This window comes from Phocoena phocoena, chromosome 19, assembly GCF_963924675.1.
Source record: "Phocoena phocoena chromosome 19, mPhoPho1.1, whole genome shotgun sequence".
Lineage (NCBI taxonomy): Eukaryota > Metazoa > Chordata > Mammalia > Artiodactyla > Phocoenidae > Phocoena > Phocoena phocoena.
The window spans coordinates 51,209,523-51,228,925 of NC_089237.1; the positions used below are offsets into that span (position 1 = coordinate 51,209,523).

At 53.5% G+C, this 19,403-nt stretch overlaps 2 protein-coding genes across 2 annotated transcripts; both read left to right on the forward strand.

The window, feature by feature from the left end:
* Positions 1-1,544: 1,544 nt before the first annotated feature.
* On the forward strand, positions 1,545-12,998 carry WRAP53 (WD repeat containing antisense to TP53). Its single transcript, XM_065897349.1, has 10 exons — positions 1,545-2,091; positions 2,242-2,340; positions 2,827-2,938; positions 10,649-10,737; positions 10,925-11,015; positions 11,125-11,257; positions 11,821-12,029; positions 12,236-12,339; positions 12,485-12,619; positions 12,735-12,998. Exons 1-10 carry the CDS (start codon positions 1,688-1,690, stop codon positions 12,979-12,981), a joined length of 1,623 nt encoding a protein of 540 aa, XP_065753421.1. The 5' UTR covers positions 1,545-1,687; the 3' UTR covers positions 12,982-12,998.
* Positions 12,999-15,104: 2,106 nt separating this feature from the next.
* Positions 15,105-19,003, forward strand: EFNB3 (ephrin B3). The gene is made up of 5 exons (XM_065897149.1): positions 15,105-15,226; positions 17,397-17,689; positions 17,859-17,951; positions 18,054-18,158; positions 18,594-19,003. The coding sequence occupies exons 1-5, from the start codon at positions 15,105-15,107 to the stop codon at positions 19,001-19,003; spliced, it is 1,023 nt and encodes a 340-aa protein (XP_065753221.1).
* The last annotated feature ends 400 nt before the right edge of the window (positions 19,004-19,403 follow it).

Consider the following 19,403-nt stretch of genomic DNA (forward strand, 5'->3'; position numbering starts at 1 on the left):
ATGCTCTAAAATCCCGAGCCACGAATCCCCAAAGTTACGAGATCCGAAAGTCTCAGACCTTGATGCTTTGTGCGTCTTATTTCGGAATCCCCCACACCCTGGAATGGGGTGGTAATGGTTGGAAGAACCCCTTAGGCCGGCTCAAGTTTCCCCAAAGCCCCACTCCCCCGCCCAAGTGTTCAGCTTGGAGTTCGGTTGGTCCTAACATCCCCATCATCTACACTCGGGCCTCCCAACATTGCATTCCTCTGTTGGTACCGCTAGCCAAGCTTGCATTCCCCCCCCAAATCGCTAAATCCCCAGTGCCCCGCCCCCAGCCCCCTCTATTCCCACGAGCTGAAAATACACGGAGCCGAGAGCCCGTGACTCACAGAGGACACATGAGGCTCAGTCAAGAGCTTACCCGAAGCTCAGGGGAGCGTGTCACCGTCCTGGGATGCAAGCTCCGAGGCTGGACGCCAGGTGACCCCGGACCCCTGCTACTACCTGCGGCCAGGATGGTAGCTCTGGACTTTTGAAGAGCTCAAAACTTTTAGCGCCAGTCCGGAGCACGTGGGAGGGGAAAATCCCAATCCCAGCAACCCTCGCGAGCCTCCTGGCACAAAGCTGGACAGTCGCCATGACAAGTAAGGGCAAGCAATTCCCCTGCGGGCGGAGGCGATGGGAACTGAGATTAGGAGAGGAGGTTGCGGGGAGAGTCAGGATTCTAGCAGTATTGGTACTGTAGCTGCTGAGAATTTGGGGTGGGGAAGTTCGACGAGCCAGAGCCGTGAGGGCACAATTGGTGGAAACCATTTTGGTAGAATTCTGCCACTGTGTCAAATATGAAGGTGAAAGGAAGAAAGCCTTTGCACTTGTCATTCCCTCTGCTTGGAACACTCCTCTTCTTAAATAGCTGAATAGTTTGAACTCAACAGCTAAAATGTCACAGCCCCTATCATTTTGTGAAATGATTTGTTCCTTGCCTTGAATACACAGCAACCTAAGCCTTAGGAGGGCAGAGACCTTGCCTACTATCTTATTCATTGTTGTATTTCCCAGTGCCTAGTACAGTACTGGGTAGCAAGTAAGAGTTCAGTAATAAATATTTATTGAATGAATGAAAAGAGACGGAGGTTTGAAGAATTCAGCGAATGAGATGCAAAAGAGGCTTAAAACCTGTAAAATCAAACATAGCGCTATCGCCCTCTGCAGGTGGGGGAGAGGAGTAGGTGCTTTAAGAATGATCGCGGAAGACCGCAGGGGGAGCTCAGGCACTTCTCGCCGAGGCAGAAGCCTTTGGACTACAACTCCCAGCAGCCACTAGGAGCCCCAGGGCTTGATGGGAACATAACCCGTGACCTGTTACGTCCCTGCCCTGTCCCTCCGTGGGTCGCCCGCGAAGTCTGATCCGGGATGCGGAGGTCCAATGGAAAGGTGTGCCCAAATCCCGCGAGAAGAGGTGGTTCGTAGCGACCGAGCAGGCTGAAGAGCGCCGTGCTTTCTAACGTTGCTGTTCCGCAGTTCTCCTGGCCTTCTGCCCCCTCCCGGGGGAAGAAGGAAGGCACTGGTGGGTTTCTCCAGTTCTGCATCCCGATCCGTGCGAACTTTGAAGCGGTCTTGGCCGTTCCGCGGGCCCGGCAGCTGGTAGCCGGCGGGAAGAGAACTGCTTGGCTGCGGCCAATGTGTGCCGCGCTTCCTCCGCAGTATGAAGACACCGGAGGCGCCACTGTTAGCTCCGGACTGCTTTCCTTCAGACCGGGCCCCAGCTCCAGCCCCTCTCTCTCCTCAGGCTTCCCCAATGGATAAAAATACGGACCCTGAACTGATGCCACCGACACCCGATGGCGATGATCCGCCCCGGGTGTCCCCAGATCCCATGGCTGTCTCAGCTGTGTCCCAGGAGCTGGAGGAGGGGGACCCAGCTTCTCTCTCCATTCCCCTGGAGACAGGGTTTGGTATTCCTAGTGGGTTGAGCCCTCGAGTCGAAGAGCAAGAACTTTCTGAAAATGTGAGCCTTCCTGCAGAAGAAACGAACAGGCCAGAGTTGGGGCCCGGAGAAGACGTGGAAGGTGTGTCTGAGGAACCCGCTCCAGAGGATGAGGGATACACGTAAGTGGTGATAGCAGGTGGCTCAGGAATCTGTGGAGATTGGAAGTGTGAGATATATCTTATCCGCCAGTCCTCAGCCCCACTTCTCCAGGCCCATTTCCACTTTGCTTTGGTGAACCCAGGTTTGTTGTTCCCCCATCTTCCTTCCAGCGTCTGGAGCTACAGCTTCTCCCAGGTACCTCGGTTTCTCAGCGGTTCCTGGTCAGAGTTCAGCACCCAACCTGAGAACTTCTTGAAAGGCTGTAAGTGGTAAGTAAGCATAATGGGGCAGGGAGATAATCACGCTCAGGATTTCCACCTTAAAATACCCCAGTTATCTGGGAGAAGGATCCACCATGGTGGGAGAAGGAGTAAGAATTCCTCTGGATTGAGTTTGAATTTCATTTGTGGGCTTCCCTGGTGGCGCAGTGGTTGAGAGTCCGCCTGCCGATGCAGGGAACACGGGTTCGTGCCCTGGTCCGGGAAGATCCCACATGCCGCGGAGCGGCTGGGCCCGTGAGCCATGGCCGCTGAGCCTGCGCGTCCGAAGCCTGTGCTTTGCAACGGGAGAGGCCACAACAGTGAGAGGCCCCCGTACCACAAAAAAAAAAAAAAAAAAATTTCATTTGTGATTGTGTGTCTTCTACTTCCTGAAGGTCTTGGGGGTGCTTACCTATACCAGAGGTCAGCTCAGCCCTAGTCCTACACGTGGAAAATACAGGTCTGTCCAGCTTTCTAACTCTTTCCTACTCCTAGGGCCCCTGATGGTTCCTGCATCTTGACCAATAGTGCTGATAACATCTTGAGGATTTACAACCTGCCCCCAGAGCTGTACAATGAGGGGGAGCAGCTGGAATATGCAGAAATGGTAAGGGTAGGGGCTAACTCTGCCCCTTCATCAGACACTGCGCATTTAATTCCTTCCTGTAGATGGAGAAAGTACAGTCCACATGTTTCCTGTTCACAGGCAGGACATTTCACCATGAGGTTCCACAGGTAGCATTTTCTACCCTGAATTCTGACGTCATTTAAAGAGGTTTTTGTCCTTCTTTAGTTAAGAATATGTGTTTTCTATAAAAGACTAGTGGATTTCTCACGGTGGTTTTTTTTTTTTTTTTTCCCCTCACGGTGGTTTTTAATTGACTTATAGGTATTTATTGAATGACTACCAGTGTGTCACTTACTGTGTTTGGTGTTGGGATAAAGTAATGAATGTGACAGATGAAGAGCTGCTTTGCTTTCTTGTATGGGACATAGACAACAAACGTAGTCCAATAAATAATCAAGTTCATTACAGATTATAATAAATGCTACGAAGGAAATCAACAGAATGAGGAGAGACTAACTAGAGGATGCCGCTTTAGATAAAACGGTCGGTCAGGGAGGGACTCTCTGAAAAAGAGACATTTGAGCTGAGACCTAAAGGATGATGAGATCAGTCCTGTGAAGAGCTGTAGAAAGAGCGTTCCAGAAGAGGCAAAGATGCTACAAAGACCCAGAGCTGGGGAAGAGCTTTGTGTGTTCAAGGAACAGAAAGAAAGCCAGTGTGCCTGGACCAAGGCCAGTGAGGGGGAAAGCCTGTTGAGGGTGGAGAGGTGGCTAGCAGCCACATCTTGTCAGATCTTGTGGGTAGGGCATTTGGAGTATTTTGGGGGAAGCCGTGGGAGAGATTTTAGAAGAGAACAAAATAATGGCTAGAGAATAGATTGTGAGTGGGCAAGAGTGGAGACTCATTAGGAGGCATTTATCACGGTCCAGGCGAGAAATGATGTTGGCTTGTGCTAGGGTGATATCAGGCGAGATAGATGTGGGTGGATTTGAAGTATATTTCACAGGACTTGGAAGTCAATTGGGTGGATGGGGGTACAGTTTACTCAGAGGATATGAAGAGGTATTGGGACAGAAGTCAAGCGTTTTTAGGTACTTTATTTTTTTTATTTTTAAAAAATAACTTTATTTATTATAAATATATTTATTTATTTATTTATTTTTGGCTGTGTTGGGTCTTCGTTGCTGTGCATGGGCTTTTCTCTAGTTGTGGTGAGCGAGGGCTACTCTTCATTGTGGTGGCTTCTCTTGTTGCGGAGCACAGGCTGTAGACACACAGGCTTCAGTAGTTGTGGCAAGTGGGCTCAGTAGTTGTGGCTCGTGGGCTCTAGAGCTCAGGCTCAGTAGTTTTGGCTCACGGGCTTAGTTGCTCCGCGGCATGTGGAATCTTCCCAGACCAGGGCTCAAACCCGTGTCTCCTGCACTGGCAGGCGGATTCTTAACCACTGCGCCACCAGGGAAATCTGGGCTTTTAGATACTTTAAGTGTGAAATGTAAAGCTAAGGAGAGACTTTGCGAAGGGCGCTAGGGATATACTTTGGAAGCGGGAGAGCATGTCGATGGTATCTTGTGTCTTGAGAACGAAGTCAATCTCAAGAGAGAGTGTAGATGAAGAAGAAGGCTCAAGCAGAGCCTGGAACACTGCAGCACATGGAGGTGGGTGCAGGAGAAATTATAAAAGTGGAGGCAAAGAGTCATGTCTCATGCTGTTGAGAGTGAGGGCAAATTTAGAGAATGACCCAAGAAGACATAGTGACCTTGACGAGAGCACTTTCAGAGAAGTGCTGGAGGTAGAAGGTAATTAGGGTAGGAGGAAGAGAGAATTCTTTGGAAGTGTTTTCCTGTGAAGGGGAGCTGAGAAATGGAATGGTGACCGGAGGGAATGTGGGGCTAAAGAAAGGTGAACAAGATGCTTCTGTGAGGTCAGAATTACCCCGCAAGAGAGGGAGGAATTGCTGCTGTTGTCGGGGATGGTGACGAAGTCCCTGCGTGGCTGGGTGAAGACAGGATCCAGAGCACATTGAAGGACTAGACTGACAGGCGCAGAACCCTTCCTTGCCGTGGGAAGAAAGGCAGAGGATGTGTTCAGAGGCAGCTGTTTGGTCGTGGGAAGACTTGGGTGTCTCTGTCTCTTGGCTTCTCAGTGTAGCATAAAGGGGATGTTATCAGCTGAAAGCAGACGGTTGTGGGGGGAGAGCAGAAGGTGTGAGATGATCGGTCCTGGGGAGAAGAAAATCAAAACCACCAAGGAATGCTTGGTGTAGAGTAGCATTGCTATTCTTTGCTCAGTGCCCGCTAGAAATTTGTTGTCAACCATGTAAAGTGAGACCAGTTAGCGTGGTTGTGCATCTTTCCCCAGTAAGTTGACTGTAGTTTCTTTGTTTGTAAAATGAGGATGATAATAATAGCACCCACTTCATAGAGTTGTGGCGAGGATTAAAAGAATTAGGGTAGGACTTCCCTGGCGGTCCATTGTTTCAGATTCCATGCTTCCACTGCATGAGGCACGGGTTGGGTCCCTGGTGGGGGAACTAAGATCCTGCACGCTGTGTGGCACAGCCAAAAAAAAAAAAAGAATTAGGGTAAAGTGCTTAAAGTATTGCCTGGCATGTAGTCAGTGTTCAGTACATGCTAGTAGTCCTTGGTGTTAGTTGGATGCAAGCATGGACTAGAAGGAATAGGAGGTCTGGCTGGGGTTTGCCAGGAGAGAAAGACAAGGGGTGTTTCGAGAGTGTCTGCAGGGGTACACCTGTTGTGCTTGACCAGAGTGTAAAGTGGGTAAGAAAATGGATTGTGAATGGGTTTCTGATGAAGCTGAACAATTGTGGTGGAAATGGCAGAGCAAGGGAGCTGGGTGGGTTGGAGATGGTGGTCAGAGATTGTAGTGATGACTTGACTGGGAGTGGGCCCCTGGTGTAGAGTGAGGGCCACGGCCGTGGGTGCTAAGGAAGTCAAGGAATGGCAGAGGCCAGGGTGTTGGGTGTTTTTATTCATTCTTTCATTGATTCATTCATTCAACAAGTTTTCATTGAGCGCATTCTATGCGCCAGGCTTGTTTTTAGCTGCTAGGGGTCAGTCAGGAACAAAACAGACAAAAGTCTGTGTCTTTGTGAAGCTTCTATTCTAGTGTGAGAAACAGGCAATAAAGAAATAACACAGTGAAATATATATCTGACAAGTACCATGGAGAACGATAAAGCAGAGAGGAGGACTGGGGGAATTCATTGCAATTTTAAAAAGGGAGGTTGGGGGCATTCCCTGGCAGTCCAGTGGTTAGGATTTGGTGCTTTCACTGCCATGGCCCCGGGTTCAATCCCTGGTCTGGGAACTAAGATCCTGCAAACCGTGCGGTGCAGCCAAAAATAAAAATAAAAAGGGCGGTCGGAGAAGCCTTCACTATTCAGGTGACATTTGAGCAGAGATCTGAGGGAGTCAGGGAGTGAACCAGCGTGATATTTTGGGGAAGAATATGCTGGGCAGAAAGAACTGCAAGCTCAAAGTCCTGGTGGAAGTGCATGTCACCGAGAGTAACAGTATTTGTGGGGAGCGAGAGACTGAACCAGGAGATAAAAGTCTCAGTGAATGAGGGAGGGAAACAAAAACAGGGAGCTAATGTGATGGCAGGAACTGCAGAGGAGGTAGAGTCTGGAGAGGTGAAAAGATTTGGAAATGACCTTGATGTTTGTACTGAGGAGGGGAGTGAGAATGAAAGACATTTCAGCCTGAGAAAGCCACAGCGTTGGGCAGGTCCAGGTGGGTGGACAGGGCATTCCGAGAAGATGCAAAATAAGGGAGGTTGAAAATTCTAGAGTGGGAATTTCAGAGGCCAAGGGGTAAGGATTTGGGGCGCAGGGAGGAGTGTGGGATTGGGGCCGATCAGGGAGTGTGTTGAGCAGCGAGCAGGTGGTGGTGAGACCAGGTGGCCCGGAAGCCTGGGACTTCTTTGGTGCCCGAGGTTCGTGGGAGTGCCGGGCCTTGATGGTGAAAGAAGGGTGCATTCCGGGGACGGTCCTGAACGCCTGCCTAACCTGCATCTCTGTGAGATCAGAGGCTGCAGACGTGTGAATTCTGTGTGCAAGCTGTAAGGCACTCCTAGCCCTGGTTCCTGGAACAGAAACCGGTGGTGTCCAGAAACCAGGGCTGGGTGGGCGTGGCACAGCCAGCCTGAAAGAGTTCAGGAGTAGGGGTAGTTAGAGGAGACTGGAAATGTGAGAGGTCGAATATTTATTGTACACATTCACTTGAGAGAAATGAGAATGTTAAAAAGGGGAAAAGGTGGGAATTCCCTGGCGGTCCAGTGGTTAGGGATCGGTGCTTTCATTGCCGAGGGCCCAGGTTCAGTCCCTGGTGAGGGAGCTAAGATCCCACAGGCCGCGTGGTATGGCTGAAAATAAAAGGGAAAAAAGTCATTGTTACCTACCACTCTACAAGATTCAGCCCTCTAAGTTTTTCTACATTCTTTCTAAGCTCTGTCCAGGTACCGGAGCTCTCTGTGTGGTTGTAACTCTTTGGTAGATGGTTTTGTACACTGTTTTTTCTTTTAACAATCACATCGTAAATGTTTTTCACGGTGTTCCAGTGTTCATAGTTATGCTTAATGGTGTATGGTATTTCACTGACTGCCTATGATAGTTTTCTTACCTGTTCACCTGTTTTGGACTTTTGGGTTGTTTCCAGAATTTTTATATCATAAATTATTTTTCAGTGAACATCTCCATGTGTTTTGGTGGAGATTCTTCAAAGAATCAGAGAAATTTTACAAGTAAGAAACACCCTAGGTCAGAGAGAATCAATATCTCTTTTTTAAGTCTTGTGATACAGAGAGTCAATTTGTTTTTGAAAGCTCTTTGTGCTGCTTATTCTTTTTATTATTATTATTATTGCTGTTGGCAATATGAGTGTACCTACCAATTCTATCATAGCCTAAATACCTAAATACTCATTAGGCATTTTCATTTTTAACGTCTGCAAGTTTAGTATGGAAATAGACAACATTTGTATAGGTGGGGAAATTGGGGTAGGATATTTTGGGGTATTTGCGTACATCTGTGTACTGCTTCTTCCCACCATATTTTCCCAATTCCTCCCCTCTCTTCTCCACCTTTTCACAGAGCTTTCTGGAACTCCTGTTTCTAACTCTCCACTTCTTCCCTGAGTACTCTCTGTACCCTGTGGCTCTTGCCTGAGGCTTTCCCTTTCCTGTACCCTCTCTGGGAGAGACTGTGCATCCTCTGTGCCCTACATATCTCAGGTTGGAGAGGGAGTGTCCTCATTCCTAAATGCTATATCCAGACAATTGCTCTTTCACTTTGTAAAAACTTTTCCTTTGACGCTTATGCTGTCTGATTCTCCCTAACTCACCGAGGACATTGGCATCTCATAGCCTTCCTGTGCACCCCAAGTCTTTCTACCATCTTGGTGACCTCAGGTATCCAAACCAGAAGCCAGGGTCTCCTCCTTTAATCTTCCATTTCCCTAACCCCCATGTCCAGTTAATTACCAAATCCCATCAGGTTCTTGTGATCTTCCTAATCTATCCACTTCACTTGACTGCCTCTGTTTTAATTCAAGGTGTTATTATTTTGGGCTTATGTTATTGGAATGGTCTTCTGTTTCCATTTTCCCATTAAAACATTTGACTGCTGATTGTACACTAGGTGTTGGGGAAACAGTGGTGAGCAAGACAGACATGGTTCCTGCCTTCTCAGATGGGTACGCTGTGGCGTGGAGGGCACAGAGGGCTTTGGAACGTGGAGCAGGGCACCTGGCTCAGCTCGAGGGGTTGGGGAGGCTTCCCAGTGGAGGAAGTGTCTAAGAGACCCAGAGGATGATTAGGATTCAACCAGCAAGAGTCTCTGGGGGAAGTGAAGGAAGACTATTCCAGACTTGGAGGCGAGTGTGCGTGAAAGTGCGCAGCTCGGGAGTGTAGGGAGTTGGCACCTTCTAGGGACTGAGAGTCAGGGTAATGGGACGTGGAGCTATTACAGGAGTGAATACAGGGATGAGGGATGAGCCTGGAAAGGTGGGTATGGCGTAGACGCCTGGTAAGGGAAGGCTTCATAGGAGATTGGGTTTTATACCGAGGGTTTTGGGGAGGCATTGCAATGTTTTAAGCAGGAGAGTGACGCTGTACAGGATTCCAGGGGCCTCAGTGTGGCTGCAGGGTGGAGAATGGAGGGGCAGATTGGAGTGTGGGGTGCAGGGAGGCTGGGGGAACGTGTAGAAATGCTAGCAAGAAGGCAGTGGCTTCACGTGGGATTGAAGGCAAGGGGACAGGTTCAGGCGAACCTAGGAGGTGCAATTGGCAAGCTCTGGCCTTGGGTTGGACCAGGAGAGGAAAGGGAGTGAAGGGTAGTAGTAGTCAAGGTGCTCACATTTCAGGCTTGAGAACTGGGTGGGGAGCCCAGGAGGAGCAGCAGGTTCACAGGCTGCAGAGGCTGGGTCTGTTCCAGAGAAACTGAGTTTGAGGACCCCGTGGGATGCCCCAGTGGAGCTTTCCACCAGACAGTCGGATGCAAGGGTTCAGGGTGGAGAAGTGGACCCTGCATTCACGGCTGGGTGACATCACCCGAGGGCCAAAGGGGTGACATCACCCCACCAAAGGAATGGTATCCAACTGATGTAAAGATTTCCTTCAAGTCAGTGAGAAAAAAGCAACAACCTAGGAGAAAACTGAGCAAAAACTAGGAGAAGGTGCCCTTAAACACAAAAATGTCTAACTTTCCTGGTTAGACATTGAGAAACGCCAGTTTATATTGTAATGAAATACCATTTCACAGCCTTCAAATTGAGAAAAATTTGAAAGTCTGACAGCACCAAGGGGATTCAGAGCAACAGGCGCTCGTACACGCTGCTGGGGGGAGAGTAAATCTGGATGAGCACTTTGGGAAAAACGTGACATGATCTAGTAGAGCTGGCAGAGTGCAGACTGTAGAGCCCCAGTGATTCCCTCTTTAGCAGAAACTGCAGAGAAACCCTCCCACACGGGTACCAGAATGTTACAGCACACTAGCCAGAAATTGGGAAAACACCAGTGACTGTCAGTGGAGAGGGATGGGTGAGTGGAGCGCTGTACAGCAGGGAAGATGCATGAATTTGAGCTCAGTGTGTCACCGTAATCTCACAATCGCGGTGGGATGCATGCAGCTTGCTACCATTCATATTAAGTTTAACAGCACGCAAGACCATGGTATATATTGTTTTTTTCTCTGTCTGAATGTATTCCTGAAGAAATACACGAGAGTGATAAATTCAGGATGGTGTTTACGTCTGAGGGAGGGTTTCACTGGGAAGAGGTTTTAACCGTTTGGTAAAACATTTTGCTTCGTAAGCTACGAGGAAGACTCACAGGGTTTGTTTGGCTTTGTTTTAATACTTCTTTGCTTGTTTGAACTGTTCAGTAAGTTTTTTTAGAGGATCAAATGGTGCCTGGTAGGCACTCGGTAGATATTTGTATCATTGGTTGGTTCTTTGTTTCTGGGTTGGGATATTACTTGTTTCTTGCTCTCTAAGTGTTGAAAAAGCAAAAGGGTAAATCTGCATGGCTTTTGGTGGCCCAAGTCTGATGTTAAAGTCTGAGCTAAACCTTAATCTTTGAGATCAAGATCGTGTTCTTCATATTTACCCCGTCTGCCTTCTCCTACCTGGTTAAGTGCCCACAGAGCATCTCCCTCTGCCATAAAACTGCTAGATTTCCGAGTGGGCCTCCTTTTCCCGCCAGTGACCCAGGCATCCCCGCATCTCTGTCCAGGCTCCCGTCCTTCGAATGGTGGAAGGCGACACCATCTATGATTACTGCTGGTATTCTCTGATGTCTTCAGCCCAACCAGACACCTCCTAGTAAGTGATGTCTTTTGCCTCCCCTCCCCACCGCCCCCATTTCAAGGGGACCCTCCACTGAGAGTCAGGGGTCTCGGGAGGAGGAAAGCTTGCTGTGCCCTTCAGATGTGAGCTGAGAGGGCCGGTCAGTTGGCTTCCTCCCCTTCCTTTGACAGCACTGGGGCCTCAGTGTCCGTGTCTCTCTCAGCGTGGCCAGCAGCAGCCGGGAGAACCCGATTCACATCTGGGATGCCTTCACTGGAGAGCTCCGGGCTTCCTTTCGCTCCTACAACCACCTGGTAGGGACCTCCCCGCCCAGTCCTAGGGCTCGTCCTGGCCCAGCTCTCCTTCCTTGAGAACGGCTGAGGCTCTTTGCTAGGCCTATTTCCAGCCCTTTCCCACCCCCAGGATGAGCTGACGGCAGCCCACTCGCTCTGCTTCTCCCCGGATGGCTCCCAGCTCTTCTGTGGCTTCAACCGGACCGTGCGTATCTTCTCCACGTCCCGGCCCGGCCGCGACTGTGAGGTCCGAGCCACGTTTGGTAAGCAGTCCACGCCTCTGAGGGAGGAGGAGAGAAAAGGGCCCAGCCACGTGCAGAAGGGCCTTGTGTGAGCCAGGGGGTCACATGCAGGGTTGAGGCGGGGGTCACATCATCCTCAGTACAGACCTGTGGGGCAGGTTGGGCCCAGTGCACAGGGAAGAAAACAGACTCAGGGAGGGGACAAAACTTTACCTCTGGGTAAAGAGCTGGTTCGCTTTTGAGCCCCGTGCCCTGTACCTTTTCATCTCCAAAATCTTGGTATCTCCAGGAAACTGGAGGTAAAGCTGATTCCCTTTTTCTATAAGCCTTCTGCTTTCCAGCCCTTCAAGGAAAAACAGGTTTGAGAGGGAAGAAGTGGGGCTTGGGCCTTTAGGTCCTTTGCAGGGGATAGAAGGATCTAGGGAGCATCAGAAGTCTTCATCCTGCTTAAAACGAACGGGGTGGGGGAGGCACTGAGTCCAGCACATGGGCTCTGGGACGGGAGACAGAGGTGCACCTCTGATTAGCGTGGTTAATGCCAGGTGCTCTTGCCCTCTCCCCGACTTTGTTCCTTCCCTTTCTAGCAAAAAAGCAGGGCCAGAGCGGCATCATCTCCTGCATAGCCTTCAGTCCAACCCAGCCCCTCTACGCCTGTGGCTCCTACGGGCGCTCCCTGGGTCTGTACACCTGGGATGATGGCTCCCCTCTTGCCTTGCTGGGAGGGCACCGAGGGGGCATCACCCACCTCTGTTTCCACCCCGATGGGAATCGCTTCTTTTCAGGAGCCCGTAAGGTAGGGATCATGTTCTGAGATCCCAAAGCGGGGGGTAAAAGGCAGGAGTGGGGATGTAGTCTGTGCTGTGTTGGGAGATGGGCATGGGAAAAAAAAAATCAACCCAGCTAAAGGAGTGCTTATAAAACTGGAGGGAAGCAGGCATGTGTTGGGAGTGGGGGAGTGGAGGGTGGAAACGATTCTAGGCTCCTGTTCTTTGTCCTTAGGATGCTGAGCTTCTGTGCTGGGATCTCCGGCAGCCTGGACGTCCACTGTGGTCCCTGAGTCGTGAAGTGACCACCAATCAGCGCATCTACTTTGATCTGGACCCGTGAGTGACTGTGGGTCCTTCCTGCCCAGGGTCTTGATGCCCCAGGGATGCCAGAGCCCACCTGTAGGGTCCCGGCCCCTGACCGTGAAGGGTTCCTGCCCCCGGTGATGACTGCATGCCAGCAAGCCTCTCCTCTCTTCCCCAGGAGCGGGCAGTTCCTAGTGAGCGGCAGCACGAGCGGGGCTGTCTCCGTGTGGGACACCGGTGCGGCTGGGCATGAGGGGAGGCCGGAGCCAGTGCTGAGCTTCCTGCCCCAGAAGGACTGCACCAATGGAGTGAGGTCATAAGTTAATTCTGCAGATCTGGGGGCTTGGGTTGGGGAGAAAGGTAAATCCCTGAGGGAGCAAGCATCCTGGCTCATGGTGCTGACTGGCGCCGCCCATCTCTCCCTACAGCCTGCACCCTAGTCTGCCTCTGCTGGCCACTGGCTCCGGTCAGCGTGTGTTTCCGGAGCCCACGGAGAGTGGGGACGAGGGGGAGGAGGAGGTGGACCTTCCCCTGCTCTCCATGCGCCACGTCCACCTTGAATGTCAGCTTCAGCTCTGGTGGTGTGGGGGTGGCCCGGATACCAGTGTCCCTGATGCTCACCAGGACGAGAAGGGACAGGGAGGGACAGAGGGAGGTGGGCGTGAGTTTATATAAAAAGGTTTTATATGATATTAGAGCCTTTGTGTCTCTTTGGGGAGGCAGATGATGGAGATGGGGCCGGGAGGGGTACCAGCGGGCTCCCTGGTCCAGCAGCACTGGGGACTGGCATATTGTTCCTGAAACCAGGCTTGAGAGGTGGGACTAGGCAGGAACCAATGGGGCTGCTGAGCTTGGTGTGAAGTCAAGTAAGTGGGGGGTGGGGCTTCATGCCATTGACTGGCTGGTTGCTGGGCAACTTGGTAAACTGAAGGGGGGAACCTGTTTGAAATCTCACTCCCAAGGTGGGGGCAGCAGGGGTCAGGGTGAGTGTGGCTGAGCAGGAGTGGCAGGAGCTGTGTGTCAGACTGTTGCGTGTGACTGTGTGAGACTGTGCAGATGGTGACAGACAAGACACCCGCTCACTCCTGCTCAACACTATTTACCATCATCCAGCAGCAGAGGGACCATTAGTCAGCTCTGGGGGAAGGGGAGCAGGAGGACCGCCTCCCCCCCTCCCCCGGACTCCCCCAGGAGGCAGGTGACTGAGTAGCCAGAGTCAAGGGCACACATGAAAGAGTAAAGGTGCCGAAAAACACAGATGTCACATTCTGTATTCCCGTTAGATGCAGGACAAGGGCGAGAGTCATTCAGTAGCTGTCGCTGGTCTGGTTTCTTCATTTATCAGCTCTGTCTTTTTGGGGGGTATGTTATTTCAAGCAGTGGCTCCCCCCTCCCCCCACCTTGCCACACACTGAGAAGGGGGTCTCTGAAGAGATACTGTCAGCAGAGGATTTGATTCTGGACCTCACAGCCTAAGGGAAGGGACTGGAGGCCTGTGACGACTAGAGAGGGGAGAGGAATGTCACCTCTGCCCAGAGGTGCTGAAAGCCAGGGTTCTTACACCCAAAAAGGCAAATCCTCCTCCCTTCCCCCAGGATAATTGGAAACAGCCCTTCCGGCTGCATGCGGGTTTTGGGTTGTAGGTTCTCCGTATCTCCCGGCCCCATTTCTCCCCACAACCATCTAAGAAGGGCCCAAGTTTACCCCCGAATCTCTTGCCTTTCGTCAACCTCCAGATAGCAGTAGAGGGTCTAGGAGGCTGTGACAAAAGAGACCCCAGGAGTGGGAGTTCGGCAGCCTGGGTCTGGTTTCGGCTTTATCCCAGATTCCTCGTGTGACCTTGGGCAAGTCACGGGGCCTCTCTGAGCCTCAGTTTCTTCATCACTGCCACGGGGATCCTTAAGCTCTGCCCCTCCCACTTCACACAGGTAGTCGAGAAGGTCAACTCAGCCCACTTTGTAAAGTGCAGAGCCTTCAAGGTTATTATTATTCTCTTCAGACCTCCCCGGAGCAGCGGTGTTGTTTTGGGATGGGGGAGGAGGGGGCTGCGGGAGCGAAAGGGGCTGGGTTCCTCGGGGTGGAGAGGGCGAGAGCCTTTCTGGATTTGAGGGAGCGGAAGATTCCAACCGCTCGGGCGATCCGAGGGCAGGAGGGGAGGTGGGCAGAAACTAAGCCAGAGCCGGAGAGTTGCAGAGACAAAGGGGGCGTGAGAGACCGCGCGGGGGAGTGAGGCGGGGCGGCGGGGTGAGGGCTGGGAGGTGCGCGAGGTGAGGGAGGTGTGGGGGGCGTGGGCTGCATGATCGCCCGCTCCGACTAGGGCTCCAGCTCCGGTTTTTCTCTCCGCCATCCTCTCCCCCTCCCCGCCTCTCCTTTAACTCCCCCCTCCTGGGCTCAGGACTGGTTGGTTTCCTCCCTTAGCCCGCTGCCCTCAATCCCGGCGAGGCTGGGGCTCCGGCTCGGCGCCCCTTTCCCCGCTCCCTAGCCCGGCGCCCCATGCCGCCCCCGCCCGGTCCCCGGCTCCCCCAGTCCCCCACTTAGGCCCGCTCATAAATACCGGGGTGCCGGCGCGTGGGCCGGGGGCGCAGGGCGCCTGCAGACGGCCCCTGGAAGGGCTTCTGCGGGCGGAGCGCTCCGGAGAGGGGACGCGGGTGGAGCAGGAAGCGGGTCCGCGTGGGAGCGGGGGGCATCAGCCACCCGGGTGGCCGGGGCAGAATAGCCCGGGCGGCCAAGGCAGTCACCCCAGGGGGTGAGCGACTTTGGGGGAGTTGGTGCCCCGCCCCCCAGGCCTTGGCGGGGTCATGGGGGCCCCCCATTCTGGGCCGGGGGGCGTGCGAGTCGGGGCCCTGCTGCTGCTCGGTTTTTTGGGGCTGGTGTCTGGGCTCAGCCTGGAGCCCGTCTACTGGAATTCGGCGAATAAGAGGTGAGCGGCCCGGGGGTGGGGATACCCCACACCCTGTGGGCAGGGAGTCTGGAAGCCTTAGGGACTTTGGGGGCTGGGTTCTCGGAGCTGGGAGGAGGCGGAGGGAGGGTGCTGGTGATCGGATGTGAGCTGATGGGCAACCAGACAGAGGTGGTCTTGGGAGCCAGACTCTCGGGCCACGCACAGAGCTGGATGCGGGTGGTGACAACCATGTGTCAGGAGTTTGAGAGACCCCCAAGGGGCAAGGATTTGAAAGATAATGGGTAGCTGGGAGGACAGTGGAGTGGTTATTTGGGTTTGTGGGAGACCTGTGTGGTGTCGGGGGCTGGGCTTAGAGGGAGCCTGGTTAATGTCAGCTCTCAGGAGAGCAGCTGAGTAGGTGCTGCTGAGGTGCTGAGAGGAAGGGCAGGGTGCCTCCCTCCCCAGAAGGGACTCAGTGGTGGAAATGGGAGGGAAGGGCTCTCAGTCTGGGGGCACTGGGGACAACTCCCCCAAGGCTTTTTGACCCTTCTTCACACATCCGTCTCCTAACTCTTGCCCAGAGCCAGAGGGTCTGTGAGTCCTTGGTGGAACAATTTCCCAACCAGAAGATTTTCCTGCCTTCCTGGCTTGGAGATCTCTTTCTGGAAGAAGCCTGGAGCCCCCTAAAGCCCCCACTTTCCCTCTTGCATCTGGAGTCCTGAGGACTCCGTTGCCCCCTCCCCCATCTTTGCTGCAAACTCTTCCATCAGACCCTCTGTTCTGAGGCATGCTTGCTTTGCTCTGAAAAAAGGCCAGGGGTCAGATGAAACTTCAAGCCACACAGAGTAGGACAGAACCCTTGGGAGGTCATTTGGGTCCCTTGCCTCCATGCAGATCCTACTCCCTGTTAGCAAAAGAGTTTTGTGTTTTGAAAACTTCCTAATTGCCTGGGGAGGCTGTGTGAGGCCATGCAAAGAGGGTGTGCTTTGGAGCTCATCAAATCCTAGGTCTTAATCCTAGCTCTGCTGCTTTCTGTTGTGTGGCCTTGGGCAAGTCACTTAACCTTCCTGAGTTTGTATCCTCAATCCTTACAGGTTTTATGAAGATTAGAGGTAAGGTATTTGAACATATTATATGCTCATTAAAGGAGAACTAGGGTAATTATTCTTCCTCTCTTTACTTCACAGCTTCCCTCACATTTCCTGTCCTGGCCTCCCTCCCATATCTCTTGGGGTCTAATCTCAAATGTCTTTTCCCCTCTCAGTCTCCTACCCACCAACTCCCAGATGCAGTTGGAGTATCAGGAGCAGTGTGAGGATGTAAGTTAGGCTTATCCTGATAGAGCTGAGAAAATGGAGTTAGGGTGTTCTGGGAGCTCTTTGGGATGTTGGGGCAGGGAGGGAGGGGGTTATTTGGGAGTCTGGGAAGATACCAAGCAGCAGTCCCCTGTGACCAAGTTCTGAGACCCTGTCTGCAGCTGTTGGCAAGTAGTGGCTGTGCTGGGCCAGTGGCTGCCGGGGCTGAGGGAGATGCGGACTTGTGTCAGCTGTGGGTCGAAAGTCAACTCTTTCAATTCCAAAGCAATAGGGCACTTTCCCTAAGAAGTGTGGGACCTGGGGGAAGTGGGGTACTGAGCAGGGAAATGTCTGGGGCAGCTGTTTCGATTAGCCCCATTTAGGGCCATTGCCAGACCAGGCATTTGTCTCCTGTTACATTGCCTGGGTACTTGGGACACTGGTCTGGATCACCCTCCACACCCCCTCCCCCACCCCGCCCCCTTTGCCCTGAAATCACTGAAATTCAGGGTGGCCTGTGGGAGGGGAGGCTCTGCCCCCATGGTTGACTGCCATGGAATAGTGAAATCACCCGGGAGGGGTGGGCTGTGTGGTTCCAGAGAGGCCAGCTCCTTAGTAACTGGCATCCTGTTGCCACGGCAACAGGACCGGTGATGGAGTGAGAGATGGCAGTGTGCATGTGGTGAGGGCGGGCTGAAGAGTGCATTTGGGCACACCAAGGGGCAGGAGACCTCTGAGCCTGGCTTCCTGCTGCTTCCGTGAGCTTCCAGAGACCTTAGTGCCTGCTCTGTCAGAACAGACTCTCCACTCAGACAAAGGCTGTCCTGCAGGGATGTGGGGTGAGGGAGGCAAAGCTCTGGGGACCAGACCTCTGACACCTCTCGTCCTTATCCACCTTGCCCTCCTCCCCATAGGTTCCAGGCAGAGGGTGGTTACGTGCTCTACCCTCAGATCGGGGACCGGCTAGACCTGCTCTGCCCCCGGGCCCGGCCTCCTGGCCCCCACTCCTCTCCTAATTACGAGTTCTACAAGCTGTATCTGGTAGGGGGTGCCCAGGGCCGGCGCTGTGAGGCACCCCCTGCCCCAAACCTCCTTCTCACTTGTGACCGGCCAGATCTGGATCTCCGCTTCACCATCAAGTTCCAGGAGTATAGCCCTAACCTCTGGGGCCACGAGTTCCGCTCACACCACGATTACTACATAATTGGTACTGCTGGGCAGCGGGCAGGGTCGAGTGGGGAGGTGCTCCTGGGATCGAGGGCAGATGAGGGAGGGGACCACTGGAGCCACCTCGGGTGGTGTTGGGGCCAGGCATGGAGACAGAATAGGTGTAGACTCTGGAGGGCCAACTTCTCCCTCTGGTTCTTCTCTCCCAGCCACATCGGATGGAACCCGGGAAGGCCTGGAGAGCTTGCAGGGAGGTGTGTGCCTCACTAGAGGCATGAAGGTGCTTCTTCGAGTGGGACAAAGTGAGTGGGGCTGGGGCACACCTCCTAGGGGCCGAGGGGCAGTACCATCGTGGTCAGGGGGCTGCTGTCTCAGCCCCTCTCTCGGCCCTTCCCCGTCTCCAGGTCCCCGAGGCGGGGCTGCTCCCCGAAAGCCTGTGTCTGAAATGCCCATGGAAAAAGACCGAGGGGTGGCCCACAGCCTGGAGCCTGGGAAGGAGAACACAGCAGGTAGGAACCAGGGGTCCAGCCTCCTGTCTTCCCTAGCCTCCTCTGCTCTCGGACCCCAGCTGCCCTAGCTTCACCCTCTCCCTCCCTCCCTCTTCAGTTTTGGGAGCAGTGATACAGGAAAGAGGAGAAGAGAGGATGGGAGGGTGGGAGGGGAATGGAAGCCAAATGAGGAAAAGACTCAATCAGAACTAATTAGCCAAGTCAGTGCTTCAATCAGTGCTGTCAGAGAAGGGGGGAGGACTCCTTGGCATGGAGCTGAAGGGCTGGACACACCTGGATTCCGAGTGGGGCTTGGACGGGAGGGGAAGTGGGGTCCCCAAAGGGCCTGGGCACTGCTGGGGAAACCCATGGGGACCCGCAAAGATGGGTGTCCAGATGCCCGGGTGGCTCCTTCAGCCCCACCCCCTCTTTCCTCCTTCACCCCTTCCCTGCCAGGTGACCCCACCAGCAATGCAACCTCCCGGGGTGCTGAAGGCCCCCTGCCCCCTCCCAGCATGCCTGCAGTGGCCGGGGCAGCAGGGGGGCTGGCGCTGCTCTTGCTGGGCGTGGCAGGGGCTGGGGGTGCCATGTGTTGGCGGAGACGGCGGGCCAAGCCTTCGGAGAGTCGCCACCCTGGTCCTGGCTCCTTCGGGAGGGGAGGGTCTCTGGGCCTGGGGGGTGGAGGCGGGATGGGACCTAGGGAGGCTGAGCCTGGGGAGCTAGGGATAGCTCTGCGGGGCGGTGGGGCTGCAGACCCCCCCTTTTGTCCCCACTATGAAAAGGTGAGTGGTGACTATGGGCATCCTGTGTACATCGTGCAGGATGGGCCCCCCCAGAGCCCTCCAAACATCTACTACAAGGTATGAGGGCTCCTCCGACCTGGCTGTCCTGGATCCAGCCCCTTGTGGGGTGCTCCTCCAGTTTAATTCATGGTTTGAGGGACACCTCTAGCATCTCCTTGGCCCCCTTTGCCCCTCCAGCTCCTTTGCTCCTCCTGGCTCTCGCCTCTTCTCCACTTTTAGGATTCCCTAAGACATCCACCCAACGACCGCCTGCCCTCTGGTTGGCTGTGTGTGCCCCTCTCTGTCTCTGTGTTCCTAGGTCCTATTCCCCTGGGGAGGGGGCAAAGATTCAGCCTCTTCGTCTAACCGTGACCCAGGGATCCTTGTCCCCCTCACCCACTGAGAGCTAGGGGTGGGAACAGTCTGTCTTTTGGTTGGCACCTCTTTCTGCCTCTCACTGTTTTTCTCTTCTTTTCTCCTCTCT

What these genes read in the sequence shown, in the direction of transcription:
- WRAP53 (XM_065897349.1), top strand. Translation starts at nt 1,688, where the DNA reads ATGAAGACACCGGAGGCGCCACTGTTAGCTCCGGACTGCTTTCCTTCA. An exon ending in TTCTTGAAAGGCTGTAAGTG is followed by an intron (nt 2,341 to 2,826) that starts GTAAGTAAGCAT and finishes TCCTACTCCTAG; the next exon opens with GGCCCCTGATGGTTCCTGCA. An exon ending in ATCTACTTTGATCTGGACCC is followed by an intron (nt 12,340 to 12,484) that starts GTGAGTGACTGT and finishes TCTCTTCCCCAG; the next exon opens with GAGCGGGCAGTTCCTAGTGA.
- EFNB3 (XM_065897149.1), top strand. Translation starts at nt 15,105, where the DNA reads ATGGGGGCCCCCCATTCTGGGCCGGGGGGCGTGCGAGTCGGGGCCCTG. An exon ending in GCTTCTTCGAGTGGGACAAA is followed by an intron (nt 17,952 to 18,053) that starts GTGAGTGGGGCT and finishes CCCCGTCTCCAG; the next exon opens with GTCCCCGAGGCGGGGCTGCT. An exon ending in TGGGAAGGAGAACACAGCAG is followed by an intron (nt 18,159 to 18,593) that starts GTAGGAACCAGG and finishes CTTCCCTGCCAG; the next exon opens with GTGACCCCACCAGCAATGCA.